At 37.1% G+C, this 22,533-nt stretch overlaps 4 protein-coding genes across 6 annotated transcripts in view; 2 read left to right on the top strand and 2 right to left on the bottom strand.

The window, feature by feature from the left end:
- LOC106161969 (uncharacterized) overlaps positions 1-4,977 on the bottom strand; it is a 31,828-nt gene extending 26,851 nt beyond the window's left edge. Inside the window, exons 1-9 of the mRNA XM_013539048.2 lie at positions 4,806-4,977; positions 3,664-3,843; positions 3,279-3,399; positions 1,709-2,956; positions 1,266-1,532; positions 1,011-1,126; positions 724-811; positions 395-480; positions 18-80 (exon numbers count right to left, since the gene is read on the bottom strand). Of these exons, the coding sequence (XP_013394502.2) occupies positions 18-80; positions 395-480; positions 724-811; positions 1,011-1,126; positions 1,266-1,532; positions 1,709-2,956; positions 3,279-3,399; positions 3,664-3,839 (2,165 nt within the window). The 5' untranslated portion in view covers positions 3,840-3,843; positions 4,806-4,977. The remainder of the gene's footprint in view (positions 1-17; positions 81-394; positions 481-723; positions 812-1,010; positions 1,127-1,265; positions 1,533-1,708; positions 2,957-3,278; positions 3,400-3,663; positions 3,844-4,805) is intronic.
- A 14-nt stretch (positions 4,978-4,991) lies between these two features.
- LOC106153682 (uncharacterized) lies at positions 4,992-11,769 on the top strand. 2 transcript variants are annotated; one of them, XM_087016778.1, is made up of 3 exons: positions 4,992-5,373; positions 7,114-7,216; positions 8,581-11,769. In XM_087016778.1, exons 1-3 carry the CDS (start codon positions 5,020-5,022, stop codon positions 8,865-8,867), a joined length of 744 nt encoding a protein of 247 aa, XP_086872904.1. In that variant the 5' UTR covers positions 4,992-5,019; the 3' UTR covers positions 8,868-11,769. The 2 variants fall into 2 exon arrangements, with proteins under 2 accessions (XP_086872904.1, XP_086872894.1); XM_087016768.1 differs by having other exon boundaries at positions 4,997-5,373; positions 7,039-7,216.
- Positions 11,770-13,527: 1,758 nt separating this feature from the next.
- LOC106153684 (uncharacterized) lies at positions 13,528-16,497 on the top strand. The gene is given in 3 exon segments (XM_013527714.3): positions 13,528-14,204; positions 14,693-15,251; positions 16,054-16,497. Coding segments are annotated over 2 exon segments (648 nt in total). The 5' UTR covers positions 13,528-14,204; positions 14,693-14,950; the 3' UTR covers positions 16,401-16,497.
- Positions 16,482-22,068, bottom strand: LOC106161966 (uncharacterized). Of its 2 annotated transcripts, XM_087016866.1 has the most exons (4): positions 21,109-22,068; positions 18,037-18,310; positions 17,712-17,884; positions 16,482-17,525 (listed from the first exon to the last, which is right to left on the bottom strand). In XM_087016866.1, exons 2-4 carry the CDS (start codon positions 18,123-18,125, stop codon positions 17,278-17,280), a joined length of 510 nt encoding a protein of 169 aa, XP_086872992.1. In that variant the 5' UTR covers positions 18,126-18,310; positions 21,109-22,068; the 3' UTR covers positions 16,482-17,277. The 2 variants fall into 2 exon arrangements, with proteins under 2 accessions (XP_086872992.1, XP_023931984.2); XM_024076216.2 differs by lacking the exon at positions 21,109-22,068 and having other exon boundaries at positions 18,037-18,640.
- Between the last annotated feature and the right edge of the window lie 465 nt (positions 22,069-22,533).

Genomic DNA, 22,533 nt, shown 5'->3' with positions numbered 1-22,533 from the left:
AGGTATTCTGTTGTTACCTTCTAACCTCCACATAGTTTTCAGTACAACTTTTTTGGCTATCCTTCATTGCACTCAGCTCTCTGGAAAAAGTTACATAACTGTAAAATTAGTTTTTTCCTCTCTATTGTATCACAACTGCAGGGCTAGTGAGCATAAACCAGATATCAAAGATGGCACATATACAGACATTACATAGACAAATTTAAAGGCACATATTCAAGATTCAAATATTTCTGAGTGAGATGGATGGTAATTTTTTTAATTTTAATTTCTAAAAAATTTCAACAAAAGCTAATAAAACATACTACTAATAATACAAAATGAGTAAAGTTATGGTTTGATAATCAAACTCTAAACGTAACCATTCCATGCAGTGCTTTAGTAATTGGTTTACCTTGAGATCATGATTTCTGGTAAAATTTCTTCATAGGTCTTCTGTGGTTCATCATTCACAGGGAAATCACCCTCAATAGGAATGATCTGTAAATATTATTTCACAGATATAAAGTTACTAAAAATGTATTGTTTTAAGATAAAAGTGATTAATATTTTCTTATTTTGATATTCTGTCATGTTATAATGTCGTTTAAAGTTACAGATTAAAATTAATTTTTGTTATCCTTTTCTTCAACTTAAACTTAATTCCAAATACACTTTTCAAAATTATACATAGAAACATGAAAGTAATATCAATGAACATGATACAATCTCTTACTAGTGTACCTTTAATGCCACAGATTTCTTATTAACCACAGTTCTGAAAACTTCTCCATAAACTCCCTCTCCAATCTTCGTACACTTGTTCATCATACTGGCAAGATATCAACAAAAGAAATTTATCAGTTCAAAATATCTTTACCTAATAAAAAAGATCCTAAACCAACTACACAGAACAACTTTTATAAACTTCCAAAACATCCTAAAAGCACGTCACTTCTAATAACATTTTACTTCTCAGTAAACAAAATAAATAAAATTATTTCACATCAAACTTTTAACACAACATTTACCTTGATGGAATACATTTACTAAATGATATCACATTGTCTTGCTCACACTGGAGCAAAACTTTCTCTTCCGGAGTCAGCTGAGGAATGTTCTTTGACTTGGATGGAGTAAGGACTTCCTAAAAGCAGAAGTTGTCACACTGTTATACCTGCATAATTGTTCAAATGACCAATAAATTGAGGCTGTACAGGTAACAAGACACATGAAAGAATTTGAGAACAAAATAAAAATTGTTGTTATTGTATTTGTGGCATTACCTTAAAGGATCGACACAGGCTATTAATGTGTCCACTGAGAGACAGCAAAGGAGCATCTGTCTTATTGCTGTCTACAGACATCTCTGCCATGCCTTCTGCAGTATGGTAGGACATGCTGGCCATTCCAGCCTCTAGCAAACCACTGTCGGAGGGAGTTTTGTATTGGCTGTCATTCAGCATGTAAAGAGTGGTGTTGTTAGGATTTTCTAAATTTGACTCTGCTTTTGATTCCTCTTCCTCCTCTTCTTCCTCATCACCTTCAGATTCCTGTATAAAAATGTGTTGATGAAACAGTTCTTTTACACACACACACACACATCAGGTAGACCCGTTGACATATATGTGAAAACACTTTTTAACAAACCACTGCTTAAATTCCCCAAAGGTAATTAATGACCATTAAGTACTTCCATCTTTTAATCTCCTTGATCCTAATAAATTACCTCAGCCTTGCACTCATCTTCATCTTCTTCTTCACTACTACTATCTTCCTCCTCCTCCTCAGTTTCACCTTGTTCTACATCACTAGCTTGCTCTTGATCGTCATTTTCAGAAACAAGTTCCTCATCCTCATCTGTTTCAACCTCTTCCTCTTCTTCGATTTCAGAAATGGCACTAATTTCAGAATCGCCGGATACATTTCTATTCCTCGTCACAGGTCCTTGACCCCGTAACATGTAGCATCTTTTAGGACTGGGAAGATCTGCTAACTCAGCATCAGAGTGTTCACTAGGTGTGTCTGTGTCAAATAAGTCTGCAGAGGCATCAAAAGACAGCTCCACAATTGAATCAAGGCTAGCATGTTTACCATTTGAACTCTTGCACGCAGGGCGCCGTCTGCGTGTAACAAAACTGTCTGTTATTTTCTGAACCATAATTTCACAGCTTTTCAATCCAATTCCATCAGTGTCACAGGCCTTTGTGCTTTCACAGTTCGCATCCTCACTTTCATCATTCTGTGTAAGGTTTTTACACCTGTCTAAAACTACTTGGCACTTTCTAAGTGCATAGGTTAACTCTTGTCTGTCAGTAACCTGGTAAGTGTTGCCAGAGCGAACATCCTTGCTGTTTTTCGAACTATCTCCAAGACTAAGTTTTTCGACACCTGCAGATATCTCTGCATATTCCTGTTCCTTAGACTCTTGGTATGGGGTGTTGGGATTCGAGTCAAAATGCTCTATCAATGAGATCTCTTCAGGTTTTATTTTACCAGCAGCATCTGTCCGCTTTGCTTTATGGTATATATTTGGTGTGCTGGTTTCAACACTGGTGACACTTCTCAATGCTGGCTTTCCCCTTGTGACAATGTCAGGTGTTTGCTGCACTGTTATACCACTCAGTTCTTTCAATAAAGAATCACGACCAGATATTTTTTCTCCTTCTTTTAGAGGAGAGTCAGATAAAACCAAACTGTAATTGTCAAACTGGCTGAAATTAAAATGAGAAGCTTCTATTTTCAAGTCACTCGTGTCCGATTTCAAATTAGATGCTGCTGGTTCCCTGGAAGAGCCTTTTACATTCTTGGTTTTCTTGTTTTCTGTCCTTTTGGCCCTCCTGGGTCGTTTTCTTTTATCTGTTTGAGGCTTTTTGCTCACCTTTTCATCACTTTTGATGTCAAAAATTCCATTTCGATCTCTAAGAGCTTTCCTGCAGCCTACATTTGATGTATTTTGGGAGCTGTTTGCAGAGTCCTAAAATACAAAGCAAATGTGCCTAAGTCAATTGTTGCACAGTGCAGTTAAACACATTCTGAAATACATGGGGAATGATACCTTGTGGCAGTAGTTTTCTAATCCTTACATCAAATTCAAATCAAGATACCTGAATTAATCATAAACATGCCATGTATTAACTTTCTTGTGTGATTCTTTCATTTGTAACACTTAATTTTAAAGGACAATCATCATATTCCCCATGGATAATGATTACATAAACAGATGTAAGCATCATTTTATTTTTCTCAACATTAAATAAAGGACATGCCGACTATATAACAGACACATATATACTTACTGTGAGAGCAAAAAGCCTGTCAACAGCTTTAACTTTTGCCCTCCTAGGCTTTCTGCTCCTGTTTTCTTTATTAGCACTGTGTTTGTCTATTGACCTTGTTTTAGAGAAAGAATTGAATGACCTGTCCAAGAACAAAAAATGAGTTAGTAATTTTCTTCTAACTTAACAATGAAAATATACTTTATTTTAAATCAAAAACAATGAACAATAAAAACATACATCTTCCAGAGGAATGCTTATTTAATTTTAAAATTTGTTCAACATCACTGTTTCTTAATTTTATAAGTTAACAACATCTTGAACAACTACATGTTGCACAAATCCTTGAATTTGCCCAAACTGTTAAAAATGCCAGGACAACAATCAATACTTATATTATGTGTACCTCGAGGATACATTCCTGGATCTGTCAGTAATTGATAAAGAGGAGTCTTCAGAACTACTGAATAAAGTTTTCCCTCGTTCTTCTCCAGAGCTCCATAGATCATTTGTGGTAATGACACGATTCCTATGCCTTCCATATGTCTGCACTACTTTCTCCCTTTTGGCCATGTCCAACATATACCTGTAACAGGTGATAGATATAAATCATCTACAGTCTGTGACAATAACATTGGCTCCAAGCTCTCTGTTGGTCAAATTATAAAAACCATAACAATTGTAAATATTGCTTATGGATTTCCTCAGTAATTTACCAAAGAATCAACTTCTATAAAAGTATATAATGAAGACCTGATATGAAATAAATTCCATTACAGCAACATTTGAAATCAGCACAGAGTTGAAGAGATATGAACCTTACCAAAAGGACACGTCACTGAACAAATATTACTTGATTGATCTTTACAAGTCTGTCATTTCTTAGATAAATCCAAAAAGTATTGCCCTTATATTTTCTATATATAAGGACATAAAGTTTATCATCAAACCTAAACAAGGCCTAATAGTAATACTAATAATTCAGTAAGACCCCATTCCCATAGAAAACATCAGTCTATATGGACCTACCTCAACTTTGCAGGGACTCCCGTAAATACTATCAGCCTACTGTAATTGAATGTTTCCATCGTACTCATACAATCATGAGGTTTTCTGTATACATTCTACTTAATGCCAAGAGGAGGCGTGTTAATCTGATTGCATTCAGCGAGTCCCCGCAGAGTTAGGTCGATCCAAGTAGACTGATGGTGTCTATGGGAATGGGGTCTCAGTTAATTATATGTATGTCTACAGGCAAACATTGTGTAATCAATTCCAATGAAAATAGTGGTACTGTTAAAAATCGCTACATTACCATAGTTAAAACATACCTCTCCCGCACACTGTAAGTTGCACCCCCACCCCCCTTTGGCCCACACCTTTTATTTGTGGTTTCACTCCTATAATGTACTTATCATTTTTGATGAGAGTTATAATGTAATCACCCAATCTTGACCAATGAATTTGGTCTTCCTGTTACCACAGTCCTGGAAATACGATGTGCAACGCACAGTATCCATTTTAAGAACTTCTCAAAACCCTACCCACCTCAAAATTTGAAAGGAACCATCCACAGCAAGACTGCTGAACCAACATAGGTGTTACAAGAAATAAACACAAACCCTGCACACAATATCAAATATGGCCGCCCTTTTAAATGCATTAATCAAGTATTTTGATTGGACGTTTTTGACATCTCTAAAATGCTAGACGGTATTTCATTGGCCTTCTGCTACTTCCGATATCAACTTCCGGTTACTCCATGTGTTATAAAAACTTGTTTCAACGTTGCAAGTCAGATATGTCTACAAGCTTAGTACAGGGCGCAAGCAGAGGGTTGGGATTGCAGTTTTGTAAAAGCTTGCTTGACAAAGGGTCCATCGTCATAGCTACCTGCAGAAATCCTGAGAATGCGTCAAATCTGCAGAATTTGCGCCAACAAAATTCAGAAAAACTTTTCATCCACAGGCTTGATGTAACGAATGAAGAACATGTAGCGCAAGTTGCAAGTGAGGTACAGGCAAAGTTTGGAAAACTGGATTTATTAATAAACTCAGCAGGACTGTTGCACCCGTCAGGCAGAGGAGAGACAAGCTTGAAGGATGTAACTCCAAAGGTACATGAATTAATCTATTATGATTTGAGGTAAAAAAACATCAGATAGGGTCAAGGTTTGCCTCAGTTTTCGGCCTTACAAGCTCACGGTACCCTTACCGCTGGTAAGGCCTCATAGCAGTATGTACAAAAACCTTGAGACACTTAAGTACCTCGAAATGTCCACGTTCTGACAATCTCTGTGGGTCCTCCGTTGTACCTTGTAGTATGTAAATCCAATTAAAAGTGTTTTCGTGTACCTTCAGGCACGATGTTCATAAAGTTTTGGTCATTTTATTTCAGCTTCCTACTGCACTTACACAACAGCACGCCATATTGTGGTACACTTGCGGAAAGGACGACCACCTTTTCAAGGTCGACCTCGAAATGGAGTTGACCTGTTTCATGTTTCCAATGTAAACTTTTAGCGCCCTCGGGTGACGAGTTGTGAAAAATGGTGTTTGATCCATGTAGGTGACCTAGCTCCAGTTTATAATGTTTTACAAGCATTTGGCCATCCATTTACGCTTCTGTCGAATTTGGCCTACCATTGCTTTAAAAACTACATGAAAAAAATATTTCAGAAATTTTAGATTTTTTGATTTTATTTCTAATGTAGTTTTTAAGGCAAATGTGGGCCAAATTCGACAGAAGCGCAAATGGATGGCCAAATGCTTGTAAAACATTATTAACTGGAGCTAGGTCGCCTACATGGATCAAACACCATTTTTCACAACTCGTCACCCGAGGGCGCTAAAAGTTTACATTGGAAACATGAAACAGGTCAACTCCATTTCGAGGTCGACCTTGAAAAGGTGGTCGTCCTTTCCGCAAGTGTACCACAATATAGCGTGCTGTTGTGTCAGTGCAGTAGGAAGCTGAAATAAAATGACCAAAACTTTATGAACATCATGCCTGAAGGTACACGAAAACACTTTTAATTGGATTTACATACTACAAGGTACAACGGAGGACCCACAGAGATTGTCAGAACGTGGACATTTCGAGGTACTTAAGTGTCTCAAGGTTTTTGTACATACTGCTATGAGGCCTTACCAGCGGTAAGGGTACCGTGAGCTTGTAAGGCCGAAACCTGAGGCAAGGTCAAGGTGTTATTTGATTTGATAATGCTAGCCTTGTGATTTGAAATTTGGTGTACATAAAGAAAATTATTTCATTTTGAGCAAAACGTTGTTTTAGTAGCACCATATTGCCCATTTTTGAGGAAGAAACTTTCAAGAATGAGTCTAAAGTTGTTTATTTTAATTTTCGACCCCTTAATCATGTCACAGATACGGACACGGATTCATCACCCAACAATAAATATATTTTTGTGCACCTCTGTCTTTTATGTGTAAGCACAAATAACACAAGTTAGAATCTGACAGTAAGTAGGATTGCTACCACAAAAAACTTTGTGCTTTATGTATAAGAGCTGGACACAAATGTACAGTTTAAATTTTATTTCTAGGATTTTCCCTAACAGAGATATATGGCTAATTGGTTAACAACACCTGCAATATATGAAATACAAATCGATATAGTTTATTTTCTGAAGTTTAAGCAGAAGGCTTTGAACCCCTTGAAGGTCTGAGTTGGGTAAAATGTGGCTGTGGGTAATTTCAATATGCGTGAAGAGCATCTCTAAATATAAATCAGTTTTAGTACATCGTATTCCAAATTCCAGGGGATACTAGACACATTTTCAACTAATACAGTGGGTCCTTTGGTGATGGCCAAACATTTCATGCCACTATTGCAGAAGGGAAGTGGAAACATTGGAACACAACATCCAGATCCCAAAAATCAGCATAAGGCAGTTCTAGTCAATATGTCAGCCAAAGTTGGATCAATAACAGACAATGGTGAGTTTTTTGCTCTTCATCTTCATCAGTCTATTAATTATTCTTGATTATATAAGTGGTTTATTGACACCAAGTAAAGTGCAAATTATTCTGATTTTAGCTTTGGTTTGGAAGAAAGTATTTTTATTATCGCAACTTAAAGTCATAATAACTCTTTGTTTTGGCCAAAAATACGATTTTCCTGGAAAAAACGGCAATTTTCCCGTACTTACCAATGGTCAACGACCCCATTCCTGCATTCAAAGTTAATCCAGGGTTTTTTTCCTAAACATACGTTTTTTTGTTAAAATCTCTTAAGAGATTTTAACTTACGGAGCTCTCTCGTATCGAGTGATAGTTTCTGGTAACATACTTAAAACCGCAGGAAAAGCAGACAACAACAACACTATATAACAATATTATAAGATTCATAAGATATATTCGTCTTTTTGCTCAAAATGCATTTATATCTACAATGTGTGCAATTCTGGGCTTTTCGTTCTCCGACGCACTGTACAAAAACTCGCAACTTACGTCTGAGGGTTTCCCGCCGTGTTATTTTGGTCTCCAATGAACGTGAGAATCCGCGTAACACCTAAACATCATTGGCAACGGATGCACTTGTCGACCGCGAAGAAAAGCATCCAAAGCCCAAGTGACAAGCACAGATTTTAGTTTTACTACAATAACAGTCGTTTTAGTGGGAAAATGCAATAGAATATATTTCCAGGCGTTGTTTACAATGTATTTCTTGCGGAATTTTGAATCTCAAAGGAAGAGTTATTATTGCTTTAAGCTGCATAATTTGGGAAATAAAATTCTTTACTACAACCATTCCAGTATTTAATCAAAATGAATAAGGATAGCTCTCAACTCTGTCTATATTTAGCAAGAGCTAAACTGGCTTGCATTTTATGTAAAACAATTTGTTTATAAAGTGAAATTGATCTTGGACAGCTAGGGCTCAGTGCTCATCCACATGGAGAATCATACCAATATATTTTTTTTACTTGTATATTACATCTCAGTTTGGTTCAGTGATACATCATGACATTGGTAATATGATCAGAGCTCTAATTTCCAAGCAAACACAGAATGATGATCATGTTGGACCACTAAATCCACGGATTCTAAAATGTCTACTGGTCTACACAGAATCATGTAGGACCAGTCTTAAATGACAGACTGTTCAGATCACCCAAATCTGCTCCCTTATTAATTTAAAAGGTGACTCCTCCATTTTGCTGAACATGTTTTACAAACGTCTGATGTTCAAACCATATACTGTGTTTATTATGTCAGGATTTAAAACTTTTAAACAGATGATATTTTGCTGCAGTGAATTCTAATTCAAACTCATTTCATTAACTTTTTTCTAATGACAGGTTTAGGAGGGTGGTACAGTTATAGGATGTCAAAGGCAGCTCTAAACATGGCTAACAAGAATCTCAGCATAGAGCTAGGGCGTGGAAAGAACAAAGTGATATGTGTGGTACTGCACCCAGGGACAGTGGATACAGACCTGTCGAGGCCATATCACAAGAATGTACCAGAAGGAAAACTTTTTACTGTGGAATACTCTGTAGGTTGTTTATTAAAAATTATTGATAGCTTAAGTTATTTAGATACTGGCAAATATTATTCATGGGATCACAAGGAATTGCCATTTTGATGAAAAGAGATAACATTTTCTCAGATGTATTTTTTATTTATTCATTTTTTTTTTTTTTTTTTGTATTCTGAATTTTAAACCATGCAGTGTCTAGAGATGATTTTTTTCACATAATAATTCTTATTAATTCATTTTTTAATTTAAAGAATTTCAAAGGATTTGTGTTATTGAAAGTCATGTAAAATTGAACCAAAATATGTGTGTTGTGTCAGTTGAAGACCTGGACATATTTCATCATGATATTCTAGATGCTGCATAATCACATTTCAAACAGTGGGTGTTCCTTTTAGCCTGGGTCACACTGCGCTTGCAACCTTTTTGCAACCACAAAAAATCTGGCAGTCACGTCATGCACTTTGTTACTTTCCAGATAGGAACTGTTTATTGAAACCAAATTAAGGTACACAGTTGAATGACTGTCACCCTGTGCTTGCCTTATTAAACCATACCTCACAGTCCCATTCTGAAATTTGCGCTCTTATTACTTTTTATAAATTTTTGTAAACATTTTTTTATAATTTTTTGTGAACGTGTTCTCTTGAGACCAACAGTGTACACGCCTTTCATAAATCATATTACTAATGGATGAGTTCCAGCAGAAAATGATTCAGTTGCGATTCTTAGCGAAAAGACAGAGCAAATCATACTGTACTTAGTACACTGTAACCTAATCCTTTTTCAAATAAACAAGTGAGAAATTCTATGACATTATTCACAGAAGGCAAAACTTGATTAATTTGTTTTTCATCACAATACTGTATCCATCTTTGAATATATGGTTGATATCCTTTCTTTGTGGATTGTTTCCATGATGCCATGATGATTCTGGTTGCTTCTGCTGAAAATCTTTTTGACACATGCAAGCATGACTAGTTTGTTTGCTAGTGGATGGACTTGTTTCGTGTGGTGTAAAGACAGGAGGTTCCTTTTATTTGGAAGAATCACTGGCACATCCACTAAGAGTTGCATTAAAGGGCTGAACCATATCTGAGTCTCCCACAGTGGCACTATAAAAATTGCTTGAACTTGACTGCTCTGGACCCTCTGAATGCAGCATTAGGACAGAGGGTATGGTTAAGGATGAAGTGTTCAATGGAGACAGAAAAGTTGTGTCAATTTGAGGGCGTTGAGGAGTAAACGAAATGAGATGCAGGCCTGTAATTGAGCTGTGCTCCTTGGTTGCCTGCTTTTAAAATTAAGTCCATGCTCTGTTGCTGAAATATCGCCCACTGCTGCTCAGACAGGTTATCAACTTTCTAAGCCAAATACTAGCAAAATGCTTTTCTGCTAGATGTAGGTTGCTGATCACTGATAGTTTTACAAAGGTTGAGGATGTTCTGTTCAACTGTATCTGTCTTCCTTCTGTTGGTCTCGGCGCTGCTGGTTGAAAGGACTTCCTCTTCTTTGTCATCCTTTTCATTTTGTCCAGGAGGCAATAATTGAAAATGTGAAAAACATTTAAGGAACATATTATACAAAATAAAAGTTATTTTTGTAGTTTGTTATTTTGTAATAATGAGAATTGGATATTATTTCGCTTAGTGTTGCTGTACATAATTAACAAGATCTTGGACTAACCAAGCCTAGTTGTGGATGGACATATGCTTTTCCAAGAAGGAAAACCTCTCCATCACCCACTGTTGCCTAGCAGTAAAGTGTCTTCTTCCCTGTCCAGACCTAACCTTTCTAACCCTACCATACATTGTTCTCATGTACCGAACCACTGCCATAACTGTTGTCCTTAAATATAATATGCAGTTTGTCAATATGCGGTTCAGAGAAAGTTCGTATGTTAAGTCCATTGTTTTCACATTTTCTACGGACAGCTCATCAGACATAAAAATTGATGCTCGTTGAAACAGCTTCGTTAGCTGGGCTCGGTTCACCAACCGGAGTATTTGATTTTTCTCTGCAGCCATAGTTATCCTGGTTACGGCACCATAAAATGTCATTATGCGGTTCAGTGAAAAAATTGGAGTTGAACAACTATAAATTTATTATCTACAGAGAAAGATCAAAAACTAACCACTCAATGAGTAGGGCGTGAATATATACAAAGTAAGCAACAGGAGGCGGACTTAAAACTGTAAATACATGTCCACTACAGACATTGAGATATGAGCTTTAAAATACGTTACTAGAACTGATCGTGCAGTTCGTTGTGCACACCTGTGCAGAATTTGTCCCTCATAAGCTCCTGATGGACATATACTTACCATTGGATGTTTCTGATACCTGTACATATCCCAGCCCTGATGCCTTCACAGAATGGATCTTGTGGGTGTTAGGAATGCCAAACACATTTTCCCAAGATTTTTTCATCAATTTTTCATTTTCATCTATGGATGCTTTTCAGATGTAAATCACATTAACCCCAGGGTTTCTTGCTTTCGCTACTTTGCTTAACTCCTCTGAAGTTGATGCCTGTATGGCCCCCGTCCATACATACCTCCATACAGCTCTTTTCACCACTTTTGGCTATTGTAAACAGTTCATAAAATATTTATTTTTCATAAAAAACTGAGCACTTGTTCATCCAAACAAAATAGTGCTTAATGTCTAAGTGCACTATACTTTTCAATTGGATAAACAGCTAGCATACAAAATTTTTCAACTCATCAAAAATACAATCTAACATACATCTCAAATAACACTCAAACTCTTTCAGTATGTAAAATCTTAAGGCAGGCTCTCAGTATTTCTGATTTCTTTCATAAAAATACTTTCTCAAAGGCATCTCAGACTAAGCTTTGCTTACTGTTGCACTATTTTCACGTGGACTCATTCAATTGAACTCCAACCTCCTGATTGCAAGTTCATTGAGTTTGGGCATAATACTTTGTGGCAAAAAGATGATTTGATATGTCTCTTTAACATAGCCCAAAAAAAGTGTTAGAAAAAGTCCCACAAATTGTAAATGAATTCCTGGGGGGGGGGGGGGGGGGGGGGCCCTCTCCACTCCCAGAGCTGGTATCTTCAAATTCATTGGCATGATACGTGTGCTTGCCGTTGGTAACATCGAATCTGTTGCAAGTGAAAATGTCAGACTTATATCACTTGGAAATCCCAGTTAGGGGATTTCCTTTACACCAGTGCAGAATGCCAGAACATGTCCTAAAGTTACACTCTTTCTTCTACCTGCCATCACAGGCATCTTTGGCTGTTTTTCTGTCATTATTATCCAGGAGTTTGTTAGCTACATTTGCAAAGATGCCACAAGCTTTGACAATAGCCCTCTGGATGTCACACATCCTGGCATCCTTCGCCCTCAACTCCTTACTGGCATTACTCCAGTTTTGTTTGTTCACCAAGGGGACCACCATGGCATCGCAATTTCTTGGTCGTAGGTGATGCTCATATAGTTTCTTCGTAATATCTTTTGACAAAGGTTTGGTGAATGTTTTGTTAACAATGCTTGCTAACTTTTCCCTGATTTCAGGGCCCGGAGTCTCATCATCATCAATTAAATCTAAAAAAGAGTCTACTTCTTCATTAGGCTCTTTAACTGCTTGTTCTTCAAACAAGCCCTCTGCATCACTATCTTCCTCATCTGAGTCTGACGACACTGCGTCATGACTCCGTTTCTGACTATGGGTAGGCTGAGGGGCCTTAACAGAACCCTCCCCATCAGAGTCTGATGACACTGCATCATGACTCTTATCAGAGTGGGCAGACTGAGGGGCCACAGAGTGTACCCCACTGGAGTGAGCCTTGCTCATCACCAACCATGCCTCACTCATGTTGGCCATAGCACTGGCCATTTTGGTAAAGTTTGCGTCTATATTGTTCATGTAGTCAGTCACTGTTACCAAAGAATTGTTCTCCTCACTGGTAGTGTTATTTCCAGATTCCTCCATTGTACACACCGTTGACCGTCCAAGTAAACAAAGTAAGATAAAGAAATTATCCACAAAACACGGTAGACAAGGCACTAAATATGTAAGGGAATAATAATCCAATATAGAAACTAGATAAATGTAAAAAAGCAATTGACTCAGAGACCAGAGGTAAGAAATGCGTCTGACTGATAGCACAGCTAGGATCACACTGACTAGCAGCTGGGTTTCCCCATCTCATGTTACTCCCGAGTTCCTGACGTGTGAGGTAGAACATTGTTTTGACAGATGAAGCAGTTGGATGATCTTGGATCATTTTGATTCTATGAAAGCGTCCCCCTCTTTTTGCGACAATCTCCTCCCAGGACCCCCCCCCCCCCTGAATTTATTTGAATCACATAACTGATGAAGTGAGTGCTCTTAAAAAATTGTGACCACCTTTACGATTATTGAGATTCAACTGTATGACATAAGAACAATTATTTAGCCAAGAGAAAGTCAAATAACGCTTTCGTGTAAAAAATCAACATTCTTATCATCTTGCCTGTGAAGATACGCCTTTTTATTAAGAGGAGGGGATGTATCCAGGCTGAAATAGATAGTTGTTGGTCTATTAAAAACAGCTATTGCACTTTGAATGGCCATTTGCCCCTCCTTTTCCTTCAAAGTATAACGGATGATAACATGGACAAGAATTAAGGAGTTAAACGAGACTTACCTGTAAGTTGAAGTTTGACTGAGATTCTGTCGAGTCTTCAGGAACATAGGGTTTATGTGAGATAGAATATGCCTGCGCATGCTCAGTTTTGAGAGAAAATGTGCACTTCAGGTTATAACCCTGGAAGGGTGGGCACGTAACTCAACCTCAACCAACTCAACAATGCTTTTAGCATTTATCTCATCTCGCTCTACATCTGCTTTATTTAAAAGCATAATTAGCGGGACCATTGCCTTCAGAATGCACTCTTGTGCACAGACAAGTTTTAAGTCTGAAGACCTAATTTTGCCCTCCAGTGCCGACCAGATTTCTGGATTTACACGCGGTACTGCAAGACCATTCACATTCCCAGGCCTCATGTGCTTAACCATGAGGTCTTTTACTTTGTCATCTTGTAGTCTCTCTTGCAAGATACTGTTGATTAGTTTTGACAGTTGTTCAGAAACATCCGGCCCTACTCTCTCCACTCCTGCCAGTTCATTAGAAATAGAGAGTTTCGGCAGGACGTTGAACGTGTACGTGTACGTACGAGTCATCACGTTCACGTTTGCGTACAAGCATGACCCACTTTTCGCTTCGGCCCTTCGTGAACGTGGGGGCGGTGTAGTCGCAAAACAACATGTCCGACCGCGAGTTGTTACATCTAGCGATACAAGAAAATGACACAGACTTGATAGATATGCTTATGTTGGATGATGCCACACGCAAAACCAAATTTAATCAGAATATTCCTAGAATCGATCTCACTTCGATGACTGATGAGCAAGTGTGGAAACAATTCCGGTAAGCCTATTTTCCCCACTGTCTTTTTTTTTTTCAGACACCAGCTTTTAGTCTAATTAATTGATTAATTTATATATTTTTATTACATCACATTTCAAACCAAAGGTTGGATAAATACAGAGGATACATGTTAAAACTTAAAATACAATGATAAAAAAGAAGAAGGTTATAATGAAATAAAATAATAATAGAAACAATAATATGCAATTGCAGTATCATACTACTGGTGCATGCAGTAGTCATACTGTACTAGTACTACTAGTAGTATTACCACCAAACTACTTACTAACATGCTTATACTTTTAAGACTTATTTTGTGCATTAACTTACATTTGTAAATTTCAATTCTTACCCTCTCATGCTTTATCATGACAGGTACACTCTTCTATAAAATAAAGTGACTTAATAATGTGACACTAAGAGTGACATTTATTTAATTGCATAATGGACATGTACTGGTATATTAAACTTCTCGGAAAATATTATAGTTTTCAGAGGGAAGATATCGATCGGTTGGTTTGACTTCTTCAACTTCCAGACAGAATGATATTTGCTGACAGAACAGTAACTTCAGGAAGAGAGGCTTTATGTGTATTACTAAAGAGGCTGTCATATCCAAACAGATTAGTGGACCTTGAAATGTGTTTGGAAGATGTACAAGTCAGTTATCTGTAATCGTGAATGAAACAGTGGACCACATATATGACGATTATAGTCACTTGATTCATAATCTAGATCAACCATGGATGGACATGGATCATCTCATGCAGTATTCTGAGGCGATTGTTTCACAGGGTGCACCATTAAAATAGTGTATTGGTTTTGTGGATGGCACCGTTAGACCTATTAGTAGACCTACATTTCTACAACGGACATGCTACAATGGACACAAAAGGACACACGCAATTAAATTCCAGAGCGTTGTGATCCCAAATGGGATTATATGCAGTTTGTATGGCCCAATGGAAGGCAAGCGCCACGACTGTGCCCTTTTGAAAGAGAGTGGTCTTCTTCAACAGCTGCAACAGCTACAGGGATGCTAGTGGGGTCCGGAAAGAAAACCTGAACTTTTTTTTGGCAAAGACCGGGGGGGGGGGGGGGGGGGGGTACAAATTGATTATGAAACAATTACTATATTTCAAATTTTATTTAATAAATATATTGCAATATATGTCATCACAACTTCATGGTAATTTTCAACAGTTGTTTCCAAGGATAATCTTGACATTGACAAGATGGAAGTGCCATCAGTACATAAACACCTACCACCCATAGTAGACAGTAATGATCCCTCACGTAAGCTTGATAATCACCAGCATGATAATGATAGTCACTAAATGTTAATCCCTTTCATTTATCATTTTCAAAGATTGGTAATGGCTTTCGTGGTAATGCCCAAGCAACAATGGGGCTCCAACTGCAGTCTCATTAATCAAAGTTTCTAAAACTCCAACTAAATCTATTTTTGACAGTAATGTCGATGTTTCTAATATCGTCTGTTCCCCTCTCCACGAAATCCATTTAGTTTGGTTTAGTTCAAAATTCCGCGCACGCGGTGTCAAAACTTTCCACATGGGTGCCGACATTAAAGCCTACATTTCCAACCAATCAAGCGCCATAAATAAATCACGTGCTACGGTTGTGACTAGATATTGTGTTGAAACGCAGCTCTGTCGCAATGGTTGAAATGCGACGTTCCTCTGACGCATCGTTCGTCCAGTCCGCGACCACGTTAAAAACGAGAATTCCGGAACAAAATATAGTACCAGAAAATTTAATAACTGGACGCAAAAAAAAACCGGAATTCCGGTAAAAACCGGAAGACTAGCATCCCTGCAGCTACCACAAGATGTTGATGGGCGATTTTGTATTTATGGTGACCCTGCATACCCCATCCGCCCCCAACTTCAGTGTCCATTTCGAGGTGCAAACATTACACCAGAGCAGCACGCATTTAATTCTGAAATGTCTCGGGTCCGAGAAAGTGTAGAGTGGGCCTTTGGAAAAATTGTACAAACTTTTGCTTTTCTTGACTTCAAAAAAAATTAAAAACTTTACCTTCAGCCTGTTGGCAAATTGTACGCAGTTGGTGCAATTCTCACCAACTGCCATACTTGTTGCTATGGTGGAGTTATTACAGAATTTTTTAATGTACACCCTCCAACATTGGAGGAATATTTATATCAAAGAAATTAAACATAATAAATGCATCACATATCTAAAAGAATTAAGATAATGTGCTGTAGTGTAGAGGAAAAGAATTGAGCAAATAAAGAATTGTACAAGGTTGAAATTTTTTATTTACAATATAGTGGTAATTTTCTGTAACTATTGAGCAATGAAACGTTTTAAACATAAAAAATTAGAAAAAGATTTCAAAATATGAGCAATATTTGGAACTTTTGTACAAAACTGAAATAAGAGCATTTATTTTTTGTAGCAGCATTCAACAATAAGTAACGGTACCGAATGCCATTAATTGCATGGTTGATAGGCCTATTTATTTATGAGCATTATTTTAGCTTTTGACCAAAACAAAAATAAGAGTATTCATTTGACATGGCTGCTTTCAACAATAAGTAACAACAAAAATAATAATATAACAGTAAAGAATGCTATTAATTGCATATGGTTGATATTTACAATATAGAGATGATTCTTTTTAACATCATTGAGGAATGAAACTTTGAATCTGATATATATAAAACTAAAAAATATATATGAAATAGATTTGAGCATTTTTTTTAAGCTTTTGGCACAAAACAAAGAAAGAGTATTCAATTATTTTTCATCATTTTGAAGAAAATAAAAATAAACTTTGGCACAAATAAGCAGAATATAAGAATGGACAAAAAAATTATTTTGGCAATTTTGATGCAATAACACTGGACAAGTATACTTAACAGCAAAATCAGCACTAAATATTAACAAACAGAATGAAAAATAAATGTGCGCAAAAAGGTAACTTGGCCTATTTCATGTAGTCTTTGTTTAAAAGTGGGTACTAAAAAGTAAAAAAAAAATCATGGTCACATTAAATTGCCTATATAGCAGTGCTAATAGGAAAAAAGATTTATTTATTTTCCATTACTGCCTTCATCAAGTCCAGCATCATTTTCTCTCTTGCCGCCTCTGCTTCCATTCTTCTCTCCCTCTCCTTCTTTTCCAGTTCAAATCTGGCTTTTGACAATGCGAGTTCTTCCCTCTTGAGGGCCAGCTCCTCTTCCCGCAATCTCTTTGCATTCTGTTCCCTTTCCCTGACTATGGCCAGATAATCTTCTCTTTCTGAGCTCCTCTTTCTGCCCACACCTGACTGTCCTTCTGTTAAAGGGAGAACATGTATTTAAACAAATGATAAAAGCTAATATTACTGCTTTTATTAATCTTATCCAATAAAGTACTAGGATTTTACATATAGAGATATGTCAATCCAGTTTCTTAGTGTCATACATATTGTAATTGGCTTTATCAAATACAAAAGTGGCTATTATACAAATTACATAATACCTTTAACCTCTTTTCTATTAAGGGCTGCCTGCCTTACAGCCATCCCCTCCTCTTTTTCAGCCTTCTCAGCGTCAACCTTGTTGGCCTTATTTTTTTGCTGAGTTTCATTGAGGAGTGCTACCAGGTCAGTGAGTAGCTGCTCTCTCTGACCGTACTCTTCATTTGTTCCAGATCTGCAATTATTTATATTTTTAATAATAATATACTTCTTCCAAAATAAAATGTGAATAAAAAATGTAACAGAACAGAGGTAATTTATATAAAGACATATGGTAAATTAAGTACTAAGAAAATTTTGAATGTGTTGAATGTGATGAGTACTTACTTTCTTGCACTCTCCATTTCATCTTTTTTAAATTTCTGAATCAAATGTGCTGTTCTCTCTCGAACAGTCCTGGCAGTGGTTAAAGTCATTTCATCGCCACGCCTCTCTTTCAATACAGCATTAAAGGAGGTGGAAACTTCTGCCCACCTTGGGCTTGCCTCAAATGGATTTACCACCAAAACCTCCTGCAGCAGGAGGATGTCTAGAGCAGGAGTGAATCTGATTTTTTTTATTTTTATCGTCTGCCAAAGCCATCTTGTTTGAGAACAGAGCACTGTAATAAACAGAAAAACAATTTCATTGGGAAACCTAGCGTTTTAAATGACTTTATTTCTTCTCTATCAGTAAGCAAAATGAAGAAATTTGTTTGATTCAATCATATACATTTTCATTGTAGAAGGCAAGTGATACATGTTCACGAAGTCATGGTCATTGCATACAAGAATCCAAGGAATGTCTGGAGAGAATCTGACAACGCAAAGAGCATCTCTGTAAAAAGCCCGTTTTTCCTTCAATTAGCCATGTAACTCAAGATTATTGAGATAAAAAATCTAGTGAATAGTTAATCTTGCAATGTTAATCAAAATGATATAAAGAATAATGCCTTTTCAGGGTTCTGCCAAGGTCTCAAAAAAGGGGGGAGAATTCTCTGTACTGTCCATAGCATCTGCCTCATTATCATAGCGGAGTCAAGAATAATCTCTTAACCAATCGTGTTGAAATTTCTGTGGCACTACTTTTGGTTTCTTTCTTTCTTTCTTTCAGGCCCTTCGATGGTATTTGGTCTGCAGACCTAAAATTTAAAAAAAGTTAAATTTTGTCCTACTTACAAACTTATAATTTCTGCAACCAGACACCACAGTCCAAAATAATTTTTAGGTTTTGATGATTAATCATGACTTAATTAACACTTTTATCAGGAAAAATTGTGTTTGGGTGTTAGTGTTTGGGAAGGACATTTTAATCTTTGATTTATCGTTTTCACAATATTGACTACTTTTTAAAATAAAGGCTAAAGTAAAAAAAATATAGGTAACACATTTGGTTGAGTGCATTCTATGAAAATATCCTTGATTAGAAGGCCCTACCTTTTTTTTCAAATTAGTATTCTCACACATATATACAGAGGAATAAACATATCAGAAACAGGTCTCCTTACTTCTTCACTGGAGTTAAACATTTCCTTTTTTCAACTTTTTATTCTCTCTCTCACACACACACACACACACACACACACACACACACACACACATACATTATAGAGAGATAAGAATAAACATATCAAAAACGGGCCTCCTAACTTTTTAAACTTCTTTTTCATATTATCATACTCACATAGGAGGAATAAACATATCAAAAACGGGCCTCAGCTTCTTTTTCATATTATCATACTCACGTAGGAGGAATAAACATATCAGAAACGGGACCCGTCATTTTTTAACGTTTTTTTTTTTTAACTTTCATACTCACATGTAGAGGAATAATCGTATCAAAAACGGGTCTATTACCTTTTTTTTACTTTCTTTCACATTTTCAAACGAAGTGTCAAGTGTCCTTCCAAAACGTAAAATAAAAATGCCACGGAATGACCATACCTTTATCGTCGACGAACTGTCAGTTTCATCTGGAGTCGCATTTTCAGAAATTTGTTTCTTCCTTTTCTCAGACTTGTCAGGCGGAGAGACGGATTTACCTGACTTTGGCATAAAACTAAAAATAGATCTCTGTTTCTCAACTTTCACTTTCGGCAAGGAAGCCGCCATTTTAACCACGCTTCACCAGTCTGAATATTACTGTCACGCCGTCTATCATTGGTTGACTGTCGCGCGAAATGAGAGAACCAATAGCACACGAACGAAACGTAGTGCCTCGTTATGAAACCAGACAACTTTTGTGTTTTTATTCTCCAAATATGAAAAAAAAATCAATTGAGTTAATAAATAGGCTAACGTTAAGAACGTATTATATCGTTTGTTTTATATTAATTATTATTTAAGATCATAATAATAAACAAGTCGCATTTCGATGTACTCCATGCTATGACCTTTATATAAAAATAGCAATTTTTACGAGATTACAAATTGTATCGCATTATTTGGTTCCATTGCCTCGCTTCCAAAAATTAGAACAGGCGCTCCAAAATCGTGAAACGAAGTTAAAAATTTTATATTGGCCGAGTTCCCCCACTGTTAAGAATATCCTCGCAGCATTATCTGCAGTTAACCTTCCTACGATTTTCAATGTATTTTGCAATATAATTTACAATCCTCCAGATGAAGAATTTTATTAATCAAGAGTGGGGGAGGTGTAAAAATCCCCATTGGGGCCACATATAACACTATAAATACAATGGGAATCCCCTTAAAATGAAGGTAAAATAAATATTTTTCTAAGGAATTCAGACGGATTTACTTTTTACAACATAAAATCAATAGAACATTTCTAATATAAACTTTCAAAAAGACACCAGTGAGCTAATGAAAGAAAATCAACCAGACGGTAAACACCGGCAGGCTTTGTCAATTTCACCAATTTGTTCATTTCAAACAGCGTACTTTGCGCACATGCGCAGTTGTTTGAAGCCTGTGCTAGAACCAATAAAACCGCTCACAGATTCGTGTGCTACTTTAGGCCGAGTGCAGCGGAGTCACCCGAGGATTGCCGATTGGACTGTAGTCATGAAGAGGTACTATTGATATTACGACAACAAATGACGACGCTGCTTGAAACGATCTCTTACGAGGGTACACATGCAGTAAAACATCGTCGCAACATGACGACGTTAAGGACACTGTGTTAACAAGTCAATGCAGCGGACTATGCGAAGAAATTTATACCGGTGATGATTATTTAGATATACAATTTTAGACGCCACTCTCATTGTGTCTTTTATCATCTCAAGAACAATGATAGCACCCTCACTCGGTTTGTATGCGAGAATTTTCGCATCTTTGGTAATTTTTGTGCGAGAATTTTATTTTTTTGGTGAGAATCTCGCAGAATCGCGGCCTCGGCAGAACCCTGCCTTTTGTACACTTAAAGAGCAGTTAAAAACTCACGTTCTTCACTTACGTGTAAACAGCCTTCTTCACGTTCAGAACGTACGCAAGACGAGAACCTAGGCGAGGCTGTATGTCAAAAGTCGTGACGTAGAAGGCAACGACCTGTTACGTCACACGTATACGTACACGTTCAACGTCCTGCCGAAACTCTCTAATAACTTCGTAGAAGTCATCTGGAGATTTCGAGCCGGTGGACATCTGATCCTGCTCTTGCTCAATTACTGGAACGACAATGTTGTGGGAAGAATGCTTAGAATGTCCAGACTGAAGTGAATCATCGCCAATGCCCAAATTTTCCAGTCGACTCTCCCAGTGCTCATCCCGTTCTTTTAATGCTGATGAGAACAAACTCTGTATCTGGGCGAGATTTGTTGCCATCTCGGTCCTCATTTCTTTAACACGGCGGGTTCCGCATCTTCGTCGTCCTCCCTTCTTGGGACAACCCCGGTGGGGTGAGCATCTGAGCCATCTCGATGCTGAACGGTCGTCGAATGAGAAAGTTTTGCCGCGAAGGCCTCAAATAGCGACTTGCTTCGCGTTCACGGCCGTTTTCTGTAAAGTTTGAACCTTCCATTTCGATCCGAATATCCGTCCTTAGATGAGAGTCTAGTATAAACAAACAGAATATATATGAATATATAATCCTACGGTATCGTTTGCTGAAAATTTCTGAAATTTGCACGTGATCAAATCCCCAAAAACCAGAGCACGGAAAAAACGCGTCTAACTGAGCACAAACGCAGCAATTCACTTAGCATGCACAGGCATATTCTATCTCATGTAAGCCCCCTTAGGAGTGAAGACGAGACAGAATTTAGCCAGCTGTGATAAAATTATACAAATATGCTGTTTTTGCTGAACATGGGTGACGGTATTGTGTATAAAGAAGGGTCAAAAGAAGAGTGAAGTGTATAGGACATTTATGATATAGCTGAGAATTGGGTCATTCTTTATATCACGTTTATTTATATTTTTGCACAAAGTATAACTGGAAAATCTGAGCACTAGTATTTATGCAAAAATATTGCACCATGTACTAATCTACTAAACTTTTGACTATGGTAAACAGTTTATAAAATATTTATTTTACATAAAAAACTGAGCACTTGTACATCCAAACAAAATAGTGCTTAATGTATAAGTGCACTATACTTTTCAATTGGATAAACAGCTAGCATACAAAATTTTTCAACTCATCAAATCTAGTACTAACATACATCTTAAATAACACTCAAACTCTTTCAATATGTAAAATCTTTAGGCAGGCTCTCAGTATTTCTGATTTCTTTCATAAAAATACTTTCTCAAAGGCATCTCAGACTAAGCTTTGCTTACTGTTGCACTATTTTCACGTGGACTCATTCAATTGAACTCCAACCTCCTGATTACAAGTTCATTGAGTTTGGGCATAATACTTTGTGGCAAAAAGATGATT

Source organism: Lingula anatina, chromosome 1 (assembly GCF_051362555.1).
Source record: "Lingula anatina isolate TDL-2025a chromosome 1, LinAna3.0, whole genome shotgun sequence".
Lineage (NCBI taxonomy): Eukaryota > Metazoa > Brachiopoda > Lingulata > Lingulida > Lingulidae > Lingula > Lingula anatina.
Note: the sequence above shows the minus strand (reverse complement) of the source record. Positions and strands in the feature narration are given on the sequence as shown.

Bases quoted from the DNA above. Each gene is read 5' to 3' on its own strand.
- LOC106161966 (XM_087016866.1), bottom strand. From the start codon at position 18,125: ATGACTTTAACCACTGCCAGGACTGTTCGAGAGAGAACAGCACATTTG. The intron at 17,885-18,036 runs GTAAGTACTCAT...AAATAATTGCAG, and splicing joins GAAATGGAGAGTGCAAGAAA to ATCTGGAACAAATGAAGAGT. The intron at 17,526-17,711 runs GTATTATGTAAT...TCCCTTTAACAG, and splicing joins TAATAGAAAAGAGGTTAAAG to AAGGACAGTCAGGTGTGGGC.
- LOC106153682 (XM_087016768.1), top strand. From the start codon at position 5,020: ATGTGTTATAAAAACTTGTTTCAACGTTGCAAGTCAGATATGTCTACA. The intron at 5,374-7,038 runs GTACATGAATTA...TCCAAATTCCAG, and splicing joins TGAAGGATGTAACTCCAAAG to GGGATACTAGACACATTTTC. The intron at 7,217-8,580 runs GTGAGTTTTTTG...TTCTAATGACAG, and splicing joins TGGATCAATAACAGACAATG to GTTTAGGAGGGTGGTACAGT.